The sequence below is a fragment of the Phyllobates terribilis genome, unplaced genomic scaffold (assembly GCF_046119375.1).
Source record: "Phyllobates terribilis strain yellow unplaced genomic scaffold, ASM4611937v1 Scaffold_3__8_contigs__length_932513732, whole genome shotgun sequence".
Lineage (NCBI taxonomy): Eukaryota > Metazoa > Chordata > Amphibia > Anura > Dendrobatidae > Phyllobates > Phyllobates terribilis.
The window spans coordinates 432,721,326-432,734,621 of NW_027362763.1; the positions used below are offsets into that span (position 1 = coordinate 432,721,326).

General features: G+C 42.4%; 1 protein-coding gene across 2 annotated transcripts in view; it reads right to left on the reverse strand.

The window, feature by feature from the left end:
- RRAGD (Ras related GTP binding D) overlaps positions 1-13,296 on the reverse strand; it is an 87,607-nt gene that overhangs the window by 4,951 nt on the left and 69,360 nt on the right. For both annotated transcript variants that reach the window (XM_073675700.1, XM_073675699.1), the window contains exon 6: positions 7,604-7,746. In XM_073675700.1, coding sequence (XP_073531801.1) covers positions 7,604-7,746 — 143 coding nt within the window. The remainder of the gene's footprint in view (positions 1-7,603; positions 7,747-13,296) is intronic.

A 13,296-nucleotide genomic window follows, 5' to 3' on the forward strand; every position in this document is an offset into this window, starting at 1 on the left:
TAAAATCGCTTGGAAAAGCGCTTGATAACCCGCATGCAAAAACGCTTGACAAAAGCTTCTACCTGGCAGGAAAAACGCATGTAAAATCTGCATGCGTTTTTCCTGCCAGGGAGATGCAGAAAAAATCAGCAGCATTTCTGCATCGTGGGCACTTAGCCTTAAAGGGGTATTCTCAAGTTGTCTTTTGAGTTGCTCAGAGCTCTTCAGTCTTTTTGCTTCGTGTTTTCTGGTGGGACAGGCTTTCCTCCCAGAGTGACAGTTCTGTTAAGTAGCAGAACTGTAGTACTAGTAGAACTATAAAGTGCTGCTGTAACACACTCAGCTATCAGTGATTTGTTCTGAGTTTGCAGTTTCACTTTATTTACATTTAGAGATAATAGTGTATTCAAACAAGCATGACACTCAAGAGCTGTGATTAGGTACACCTGCTCCATAAGTAACTGAGGCTGTTACTGGTCATTTTGCAAGATTTATAACAGCAGCTTATCAGGAGCTGAGACGAGGGTGTTGGTTAAAGCTGAGCAGCTAACTGCTTTATAGAAATCAATTTGCTGGAGAGGTGACTGGAATATTAGTAGTAAACTTATCTCCAGTAATGTAGCTACTGCTTATACTGGTGGCCGAACAAGCTGTTAAATATGTAAGATAAAATGTCTTATTGCAGGAGAATGAAAGCACAAAGAAATAGCCAGTCAATTGCAAACTTTTCTTTTATTTTGCAAACAGTTTTCAAGCTGTCTAGCTAACTAAAGGAATTTAATAGCATTGAAAATACCCATTTAAGCTGTCTGATCTGGGAAGGAAGTTCTTAAAACAATACAAGTCAATAAGACCAAAAACAGATTTAGGGTATGTGCACACGATGCAGAAATGAAGCAGAAAATTTCTGCATCATTTCTGCATCTCCCTGGCAGAAAAAACGCATGCAGATTGTGCATGTGTTTTTCCTGCAGAATACATGCGGATCCACATGCGGATTCACATGCGTTTCTGCATGCAGATTGACAAGCGCTTTCCAGACGATTTTAGCATCACCTGGAAAGTGCTTGACAACTAGGTCACACTATATAAATCCATGCAAACAGCATGGATTTATATAGTGTGACCCGAGAGAGTGTATATACTTACCTCCGATGGCCCGCGCTGTCCTGCTTTACACTCCGTTCTCCCGGCTGCTGGCAACTTTGAATTGAAAGACCTGCCGACGTCGGCGTCACGTGACCCGTCACATGACTCTGACGTCAGCGCAGGTCCTTCAACTCACTGCAAGTGCCGGGAACCAAGCAGGAGCGCTGCGCGGGCCGACAGATGGTAAGTATATATATTTTTTTTATTTTATTCTTGTTTTACAGCTTTTTTAATGGTACCTGGGTGTGGAGGAGACTCTCCTCTTCTCCACACTCGGGTACCATCCGCACATTAGAACGCGCCAATAACGCAAGTACAGATGCAGTCTTGCGGAATTGGTGCGTTCTAATGCAAGTCAATGACGGCGAAAACGCCGCGTTTACGCAAAATTAATTGACATGCTGCGGATTTTTGAGCGCAGCGTTTACGCTGCGGAAAAATCCGCATCATGGGCACAGCACATGCGGATTTCAATTGGGGAACATTGCTGCCCTTCTACCATGCGTTTTTCATGCGTTTCCGCGGCGTTTACGCAACTGCAAAAACGCCGCGGAAACGCATTAAATACGCATCGTGTGAACTCAGCCTTAGTGTTTGCAGTTGTTAGATGAATTGTTTACATAGCACTCAGCTAGATGGGAACAGTAACTAGGATCAGAGCGTTCTCTACTCTTGGCAATTATGGGAGTGCAGCTGTCACTTAAGCTACTACAAAATCAGTGCACCTTACATGTGTACACAAACTGCTTACTTTGAATATATTGTATATGTTTGGCACAAAGCAGAAAGGGGTTAATAAACAGTACTCATTGCCATTCAGCAACCTACTCCTGTCATTTGATTTTCACTGTTTAAAGAGAATCTGTCACCAAATTTTTGTCACCTATTCTGAGAGCAGCATAATGTAGAGACAAAAAAACTGATTCTAGTAATGTGTCACTTACTGGGCTGCTCACTGAAGTTTTGATAAAATCACTATTTTATCAGCAGGAGATTATCATTTTAGGACGAGTAAACCTGTGGTCATGTAGTATTCCATATTTATAAACTCTGTATAACCCCGCTTGTGTATACAGAAAGCTGCCAATCAGTCATGTGGGCTGAGTTATAAAGAGCTCAGCATTCAGAGAACTGCTAGATCTGCAGCAGATAAGACAGTGATATTATAAAAACTACCACAAGCAGCCCCATAGGTGATACATCTCTGGAATCAGGATCCCAGCCCCTACCTTATGCTGCTCTCAAATGGAGTAGCAAAAACATGGTGACAGATTCCCTTTAACCTCATTCAAGGTTTCTTATATATTTTTTCCTTTTTATTTTCACAGGGTAATGTTCTATGAAAAGCTTCTAAAATGTGTTGCAATCATTTTATGAATAATGTCACAGAATTTGAGTATTAAAGAGAGTGCTGACACATTAGAAGACGGAAAACATCTTCATGTATTTGAGGAATTAGAGAAAGCAACACTTTAGTTCTAGGTTTTATCTCAGAGCCTCTAACAGCTCACATAATGCTTTGATCTGGATTAGCTCACACAGTGTACTGGCATGCAATACAGATTATGCATTTTCTCAAATGGACTGGTCTGCTTCTCATTTTTGTATAGCGTTTTCTTTTCAGATTAGGATGGGGGGGCTTGTAATTTTTTTTTTACCTTTATAACAATACACTTACAACTTTCTTACATTTCAGGGCTCAAGTACACAATCATATTCTGAATCTATATGAGTTATTTATGGAAAATAGCTCAAATATACAGCTCCTGTGCTTTATATGAGCTCCTGTATGTCTAGAAAGTGTTCTCTTTATAAGAATTTATGACCAATCGTTATGTTTTTTTTTCTATTTTTTTGTCAGTCTCCAAAACAATTTTTTCTTGTTATGCCAATGCGGTAACTGAAAAAAAAATCGCCAACAAGTACAGTGGATGTAAAAAGTTTACAAAACTTTGCGTAAAAAATGGCACTTTGTGGCACTGTAAAAATGCGAGGTTTTTGTCATGTAAAATAGTCACACCAAGAAGAATCCTTTCACAACTTTTTCCATCTTGATGACACCTATAAATCTATACATATCCATTGAGACAATAACTGATATGTTTTCAAGTGGATAAAGAAAAATATCTAAAATAATGTGGTTGCATAAATATGCACATCTTGAAACTAATACTTTTGTTGAAGTACCCTTTGAATTTATGACTGCATTTAGTATTTTTGGGTAGGAGTCTATGACCATGGCACATCTAAAATTGGCATCTTGCCCACTCTTCCTTGCAGCAGCGCACCAAGTCTGTAAGAGTCTTCTTCAGGTCACCCTCAGATTTAGGTCTGAGCCAGTGATGTACCACTAATAGCATTAGACCACTCTGCCACTATGGGGCCCGTGAGTCAGGGGGCCTGATGTCCGCTCCCTCCTCCATCATTCTCTCTCTGCTTCTGAGCTTTGACATCTTAGCGCAGCGGGTTCGATGACATCATTACATCACGCCCGATCTGCCAAGCAGAGCAGAGGTGAAGACTATAGGCTGCGGAGACCTGAGCAGCGGGGAACAAGGAGAGGTGAGTATTTATTTTTCTTGTAAATCAATGGAGAGCTGTTTGGAGCCCTATTTGAAGCCCTGTTTGTAGCCCTAATATTTGGAGAGCTGTGTGATGACCCTAAAAGAGTTTGCAGTTCTATGTGTGAGCCATTATACTATTTGGAGGGCTAAGTGGAGGCCATTATAATGTTTGGATGGCTATGTGGGGGCCATTAGACTGTTTGAGGGGCTATGTGTGGGCCATTATACTGCTTGAAGAGCTATGTGTGGGCCATTATACTGTTTGAAGGGCTGTGTGTGGGTTTGGAGGGCTATGTGTGAGCCATTAGACTGTTTGGAAGTATACAGTACAGACCAAAAGCTCATCAAGAGAATGCCAAGAGTGTGCAAAGCAGTCATCAAAGCAAAAGGTGGCTACTTTGAAGAACGTAGAATATAAGACATATTTTCAGTTGTTTCACACTTTTTTGTTAAGTATATAATTCCACATGTGTTAATTCATAGTTTTGATGCCTTCAGTGTGAATGTACAATTTTCTTAGTCAAGAAAATACATAAAAATCTTTAAATGAGAAGGTGTGTCCAAACTTTTGGTCTGTACTTATATGGAAGCATTATACAGTTTAGAGGACTATTTGGCGGTCTTTACTATTTGGAGGGCTATGTGGGGGCCATTATACTGTGTGCAGGTCATTATACAATGTGAAGGGTTGTACCGGGGCCATCATACTGTGTATAGGGTTGTGTAGGGGCCTTCATTCAGTGTGGAGGGGTATAAGGGCCATTATACTTTATGAAGGGCCATTATATTGTATGGAGGGTTGGGTCGGGGCCATTATGTTGTGTTGGAATCACTGTGGGGGTATCATATTTTGCGGGGTGGGAGGTAATGTAGTGTCATCATACTATGCGTCTGGAGGATGATGTGTAGGAATTCACTGTAGGGATAACATACTGTACAGTAAGGGCTGCAAAGTTGTAAGATATGGTCTTCTGTGACCCTGCTGAATATTATTTGTCCCTTTTTTTCTCTGGGAAGGGCCAATTGGGACTTTTGCTATGGGGCTCCATGATTTCTATATATGCCCCTGGTCTTGGCTCTGGCTGGGCCATTTAAAAATTTGCAGCCTTCTTTTGGCGAAGCCATTCTTTTGTTGATTTGGATGTAGTCTTAGTGTCTGCAATTCTTCACCTTTTTAGCAGAGGCCTGTAGGTTTTCTTGCAAAATTGACTGATATTTGGAACTGTTATAATTCCCTCCATTAGCCTTGACTAAAGCCGTAGTTCCAGCTACTGAAACACAGGCCCAAATCATAATGCTGCATCCATCATGCATCAATGTGAGTATGGTGTCCTTTTGATGATCAACTGCCATGTTGGCTTTGGGCTAAATAGACATTCCTTTTGGAATTATGGCCAAAAAGTTAATGAGACCATAACAATTTTTCCATAGAAATAATATGGGGGGCACTCAATGGTTAAAAATAACTCTTTGTGGATATACAGTACAGACTAAAAGTTTGGACACACTTTCTCATTTAAATATTTTTCTGTATTTTCATGACTATGAAAATTGTACATTCACACTGAAGGCATCAAAACTATGAATTAACACATGTGGAATTATATACTTAACAAAAAAGTGTGAAACAACTGAAAATATGTCTTATATTCTAGGTTCTTCAAAGTAGCCACCTTTTGCTTTGATGACTGCTTTGCACACTCTTGGCATTCTCTTGATGAGCTTCAAGAGGTAGTCACCGGAAATGGTTTTCACTTCACAGGTGTGCCCTGTGACGTTTAATAAGTGGGATTTCTTGCCTTATAAATGGGGTTGGGACCATCAGTTGTGTTGTGCAGAAGTCAGGTGGATACACAGCTGATAGTCCTACTGAATAGACTGTTAGAATTTGTATTATGGCAAGAAAAAAGCAGCGAAGTAAAGTAAAACGAGTGGCCATCATTACTTTAAGAAATGAAGGTCAGTCAGTGCGAAAAATTGGGAAAACTTTGAAAGTGTCCCCAAGTGCAGTTGCCCATAAGTCCTCAATGGGCAGGTAAATGTTCCCAATAGGCTGGCTGTTTCCCCCTTATAATGCCATATGCAGGCTGTTCCACCCCTTATAATGCCCCATGCAGGCTGTTTCCCCCTTATAATGCCCCATGCTGGATGCCACCCCCCATATAATGCCCCATGCAGCATGTCACCCCCCCCATATAATGCCCCATGCAGCATGTCACCCGCCCCATATTATGCCCCATGCAGCATGTCACCCCCCCCATATTATGCCCCATGCAGGATGTCCCTTTCCCCCCATATAATGCCCCATGCAGGATGTCCCTTCCCCCCCATATAATGCCCCATGCAGGATGTCACCCCCCATATAATGCCCCATGCAGGATGTCACCCCCCCATATAATGCCCCATGCAGGATGTTACCCCCCATATAATGCCCCATGCAGGATGTCACCCCCCCATATAATGCCCCATGCAGGATATCACTCCCCTGTCTTTATAATGCCCCATGCAGCATGTCACCCCCCCATATAATGCCCCATGCAGCATGTCACCCCCCCATATAATGCCCCATGCAGCATGTCACCCCCCCATATAATGCCCCATGCAGCATGTCACCCCCCCATATAATGCCCCATGCAGCATGTCACCCCCCCATATAATGCCCCATACAGCATGTCACCCCCCCATATAATGCCACATGCAGCATGTCACCCCCCCCATATAATGCCCCATGCAGGATGTCACCCCCCCCATATCATGCCCCATGCAGGATGTCACCCCCCCATATTATACCCCTTGCAGGATGTCACCCCCCCCCCATATAATGACCTATGCCTCCATACATTAAAAAAAAAAATCCAACACTCACCTCACTCCTCCTCACTTGCTGCCGCTGCTCTACTCTGGTCTGGACTCCAGCGTCGCGGCGGCGTCGTCCCGCTCTGCGCTGCCTGTGACGGCACTCGGGAGGGCGCGATGTAAAGACGTCACCGCACCCTCTGACCTGAGACGTCACAGGAAGCGCAGAGCAGGAAGACAGCGGATCTGCAGAGGCACGGGGAGAGGTAAGTATCCGCCTGCCGGGGCCCTGAGCAAGCGGGGGAGAAGGGGGGGCGCTGACACCGCTCTCCTCTCCTCCGCCCATAGAATTCCTCCGCGGGCCGCATGTGGCCCGCGGGCCGTAGTTTGAGGACCCCTGATCTAAACTTTTTATGGGGTTAATCAGAATCACTGTAAATGATGGCAGCTGTGTACCGACTACTGTTTAACATGATTTTAAATGTGATTGGCTAATTCTCAACACATCCACATCCACAATTATCAGAGGGTGTTCACACTTATGCTACTATATTATTTTAGTTTTGTTATTTTTATTTTCCCTCTCAAAAAGATTTCAGTTTCTCAATAGATTTGAACAGATTATGGGTGACATTAAAGGTGGAAAAAGTTTTGAAATGATTCTGCTTAGTATGATATTTTTATATGACAAAAGCCTGGCATTTTAATCAGGCTTTTTATATCCACTATACAGTTGTGCTCAAAAGTTTACATACCCCAGTAGAATTTTTGCTTTCTTGGCTTTGTTTCAGAGAATATGAATGATAACAAAAAAAACTTTTTCTCCACTCATGGTTATTGGTTGGGTGAAGCCAGTTATTGTCAAACTACTGTGTTTTCTCTTTTTAAATCTTAATGACAACCAAAATCATCCAAACATCCATTTGGCTAAAAAGGCTAGAGTTATATACAGGGAAAAGGAGGGCATATGTCATTAGCAGAGAGGCACAGAAGATATAAACCACGCCAGATTTACCATTACATCAGGTATATAAAATAAAAACATATTTTTGGCACATGGCAAGATCTCTTTAAAATTGCATTAGACATTTCGTCTTGTTCACAAAAACATTTACCTTTTCTTTCAAAACTCTCTTCTCTCACAAAACACACAAGGGCTAGGAATTTAGTCACTTCTTTTAAATACAAAACTGTGGTATTATTCAGTCTTATAATTGCTAGTGATTCTTTATCATAAGGCGTGCCAGCTCCTTTCAACCTGGAAGCAGAGAAGGAAATCCATTAAGCTAAGTAAGCATAAAAAGTAAGCAATACAAGCTGTAGGGAGTCAGACTTGTATATTCAGTGCCAAAGGCTCTAAACTGAAGCATAGGACACAACATAACTAGTTCCCCAATGGCAAAATTGGAGATACTTATTGGGAAATTCCAGATTTCCAGAGGCAAGAAGTTCTTACACACTGACTGTACATGATGCTGACTTGTTGATGTAAGTAGAAGCAATATAAAAGTAAAAAAACAGCTTACCACTACACTGCTAGCAAATTCACAATGTCCAAGCTGTTCATGATATCAGGGCACGGAATCCGCCAGGCCGGCAATCCTGGGTGAGTAGCATAAATAAAAGAGGGAATAGGAAGGGGAAATTTTCTCCAGCACCGAATAGAAAAAATCTTCGATTATATAAAAATCATGTTTATTGTGAAGCTTACTTCATTAAAAAAGTAGATACATATGAACCTTACGTGTTTCGGATTAGTACTAGTCCTTATAGTACTAGTCTGAAATGCGTAAGGTTCATATGTATCTACCTTTTTAATGACTTAACAATGTAAGCTTCACAATAAACATGTTTTTTTATATAATCGAAGATTTTTTCTGTTCGGTGCTGGAGAAAATTTCCCCTTCCTATTCCCTCTTCTATTTATGTAAATAGAAGCACATTAGGCCCTCTTCACATTGCATTTCTGTAGTGCGTATGGGAATTTTGTCTGAATCCAACTAAAAAGAGAATCCAGATGGGCTTCAGACGGTCCCCCGACTCCGCCTTTGACTGTAATCACACAGAGTTAAAATAAACTTCATTTGTGTTTTTTTTTTTTTAAAGGGTCCGTTTGTTCAAATGGACATAAAAACATAGCAGACTATGGCCCCACTTCATTGTTGTTTCTCCATTTTTCTGGAATAATTAGCTCCTTTGTAGTGGAATTTTTTTTGCACCTAATTCCCATTATTATGTATAGAGGACTATGTGAGGCCCATTATTCTGTATGGAAGACTATGTTGGGCCTATTATTCTGTATGGAGGACTATGTGGGGCCCATTATTCTGTATGGAGGACTATGTGGGGCCCATTATACTGTATGGAGGACTGTGAGGGGTCCATTATTCTGTATGGAGGACTATGTGGGGCCCATTATTCTGTATGGAGAACCATGTGGGGCCCATTATTCTGTATGGAGGACTATGTGGGGCCCATTATTCTGTATGGAGGACTATGTGGGGCCCATTATTCTGTATGGCGGACTATGTGGGGCCCATTATTCTGTATGGAGGACTATGTGGGGCCCATTATTCTGTATGGAGGACCATGTGGGGCCATTATACTGTATTGAGGACTATGTTAACTAAGTACCCTATGTTATCTTCATGTACTATTGCTATTTATTTATTTAATGCAGGGTATTTGCTCACCTTGTTTTTATCTTAGGTTTGTCTGTTTACTAGTCAGTGTGAACATGCACCAACACGTTGCATGTATACCAACTTATATTTCCATTAATTTCTTTAGGTTTTTGTTCCAGGTTTTCGCACCCTATGCAAATAAGGATATGGCCTCCCTTTTACTTGAGCTGGACATTAAATTTATATACTGAAGCTCCCGATTGCTCGGTGTCCATTAGTTGGGTTCTCGGCCCTTATTCACATTTACATAATTTGACATACGGTAAGGTTCTAATACTGTAGGTTAGGACCATTCCGAATAGGTTCACCTTGATGTGGTGGGATGGCTTTTATGTTTTTTGATTAAAATTATATTAAACAAGTACCCTATGTTATTTCATTCACTATTGCTATTTATTTATTTACTGCAGGTTATTTGCTCACCTTGTTTTTATCTTAGTTGTTTTTCTGTATGGAGGACTATGTGGGGCTATTATACTGTATGGATGACTGTATGAGGCACATTATACTGTATGGACGACTGTGTGGGATCCATTATACTGTATGGAGGACTATATGGGGCCCATTATACAAATATGGAGGACTATGTGAGGCCTTTATTCTGTGTGGAAGGCTGTGTGGGGATCAGAGTTGGGGCAGTATACTGTGTTGGAGATCACCATACTTTGCAAGGAGGGGTTGAGAGGGAGACAGTAGAATCATCATTCTGTGCATGTAGGGTACTGTGGAGGGAGGAATTAACTGGGGGAGGGGTATCGTATTGTGGTTGAGGGGCTCTTTTGTTTGCATCATATTTTATGAGGGCAATGAAAGGGCAATCTAGGGGCTTCAACAGGAGGAAAATTACTTTTTAAGGGTTGCAAAGTTATAAGATATGCTCTTCTGTGACTCCATCGAATATTAAGAAGTTATTTTGGGAGGGCCAATTAGAACTTTTGCTATGAAGCTCCACGATTTCTATGTACGCCCCTGCCCACGAGGAAATACCCAGTGCTCAGGTTATGTGATCTAACGCTTAAGATATATTAATTAAAATGTACTTTGCCCATGGGACAATCCCCCTTTAAGTTGGATTCCATATGAAAAGGTTCATAGTTATATTTGATGATAAAGGATAACTTCCTCAATTGTAGACTTTTTTTTTAATAAATATCAATGTTGGCTTGCAACTTTGTCCAAGTTTTTAATTTTGACCCTTTTGTGTTTTTTTGTGACGATGACATCCCTGTTTTAAACAGATTCATGAAATGTGACTTTTACCAAATGTTGCATTTTTTTTGTGTCAGAGCAGTCCATGCCTGGAGCAAGTTTTCCAGAGGAGTTTTTACTTTGGCACATTATTAGACAAACATGCGACTTTTTAAAGGATTTGAGACTTTTGGTGTTGAAAAGTGAAAACAAAAATTAGCTAAAAATAATGAGTATTTTTGATGTGGCGCTACATTCATGAACCATGTGCGCCATTTTGAAGAATTTGGCTCAAAAAAAGTCATTGAATACAAGAAAAAAGAAAGAAAAGTGATTTCAAGAAATCGCAAATGGCCCTAGCTGTCTTTGAGGCTGCGTGCCCACGATGCGTTTTTCATGCGTTTCCGCTGCGGAATTTCCGCAGCGGAAAAGCATCAAAAACGCATGGTAATCCGCACCCCATGGTCCCCAATGGCATTCCGCAATGTCAATGCACATGCTGCGGATTTTTCCGCAGCGTTTCTGCAGCGCTCATAAATCCGCAGCATGTTCATTAATTTTGCGGAAGCGCCGCCATTGACTTGCATTGAGACGCATATAATCTGTGTCTGTACATTTGTACAAGCGGCTTCTATGCGTCTCTATGTGCGTATGGTACCCAGTTCTGGAGGAGAGAAGACTCTCATCCAGACCTGGGTACCATTGTACCTGTAAAAAAAAGAATAAAATAATAAATAAAGTTTATATTCACCTGTCTGGCAGCCCCTGCAGCGCTTACCTTCCAGGACCTGAGATGACGTCGCGGTCATGTGACCGCAGGCTGTCTCGCGAGAGCCCGGCAACCAGGAAGAAGCCAGGACGAGCGCTGCAGCACACGCTGGGGCATCGGGGGTGAGTATAGCTTTATTTTTTTATTTTTACGGTCACACTGTATAAATCCATGCTGTTTGCATGGATTTATACAGTGTGACCTAGTTGTCAAGCACTTTCCAAGTGATGCTATCGCCTGGAAAGTGCTTGTCAGTCCACATGCGGAAACGCATGCGTTAACGCATGTGAATCTGCATGTGAATCCGCATGTATTCTGCAGGAAAAACGCATGCACAATCTGCATGCATTTTTTCTGGCAAGGGAGATGCAGAAACGCTGCAGAAATTTTCTGCTTCATTTCTGCATCGTGGGCACATAGCCTGATGGTGTAAATCCCAACTGAGTCCCATTTTTAGTGAGATTCAGACAAAACCACCAAAAGTGCAGCAGAAATTCAGTGTGAATGGGGCCTAATACATTGTACACTTCAATAGACTACTATTCACTTGTTAGTTAGGGCTCTATCACACATCAGTATCTCCAGTACGAGTGGTGACAGTTTCCACATGTACCAGAGACACTGACACACGCAGACCCATTCAAACGAATGTGTCGGTGTACACCTCAGTATGTTTTAGCGGACCATGTGTCCCTGTGCTCCACACGAAGACCTTTTCTAGGTGTCCCCCGCTGTCATCCATGCGACCGCTGCTGCAGAGAAGCCGGAGAGAATGAGCCGCTCCGGAGCTGCAGCTCAGGAGCGGTGTCCTGTCACTCACTGAGAGCAGCTCTGGCTCATTCTCCCCGGCTTCTCTGCAGCAGCGGTCACATGGATGACAGCGGAGGACACCTAGGAGAGGTGAGTATAAGGATTTTATTATTTTATTCTTAATTTTACAGGTGGGGACACTGATCACAGCGCCGGCAGGGAACCATGATGAGGGCAGCGTTCAGCAACGGCGCCTGGGAACAGCGCTAACTGTACACTGATTCCCAGGCGCCCGTCTGCGTGATCCAGATGCGGCACATGTGCCGCACATGGATGCCACACGTAAAACACACACGGGCACGGATATTTCTGGTACTGTTTTTTCCGGTACCGGCAATATCCAGAAGTGTGAAACCGGCCTTACCTGGACAGTGTTAGCTGTATACCTGGTGGCAGATAAAAATTGACATGTTGCGGATCTGAAACATGCACCACAGATCAGTTTTATCAGTGATCTGTACACAGTTTTATCAGTGTATAAAAAGCACAGTGGGCCTCCTATCTACTTCGTTGGAAATGTAAGATACTGCATTTTTAGTACTGCGAAAATATGCAGCATTAAAAACTCATTGTAGGCAGTTTACCTTGGGTACACTGTCACAAGTTACACTACCTTAATACCTTCACAGAAAGAGAGCACAATATTCCAGTATATTAAAGTTTAGATAGCCATTAATGAGCAGCAGCAATCGCTTTCAGCATATTAGTAGTAGTGATGAGCGAGCATGCTCGCTACTGCTCAGTGCTCGGCCGAGCTTCTCACTGCTCGAGATGCTCGGCGCTCGCTTAGTATTTCCAGGGTTGCTCGGCAGGAGCTTGGGTCTCCTCGCTGCATGTTTGGCGCTCTTTACAGAGCCAATGAACATGCAGGGCTTGACTGCCACTCACTGTAATGCCGTAGCTATGTTGGTTGTGGCATTACAGTTATTGGCTGGCTGCACAGCGTTATCAGGTCTATATCAGACCTGGCGCCGCCATGCTCGTCACAGTCACTCCGGAATCAGACGGTGTAGGGAGAGGTGCTGCTGAGCTAGGGAGAGAATTGCTTGTTTCCAGATAGTGTAGGTGTACCAAACTATATTAGAAACACATATCCATCTCAACAAACAGTCCTTCTGAGGACTAATCCATCTGCAGAGATATCAGGCAGTGTATATAGGCAGGCAGGCAGTGTATATAGCAGACTGCAGTGCACATAGCACAAGAGGCTCCATTCCAGTTTTGTCTGCTGCTGCTGTTAGATATTTCTAGAAATAAGCCCAGGTCTCAGGGGCCAGGAATAATTTTTTTTTGGATCTTAATCCTCATTATTTGCTTAAAAAGCAATCCAGAGAACACCGTTGTTCTGCACCATTTG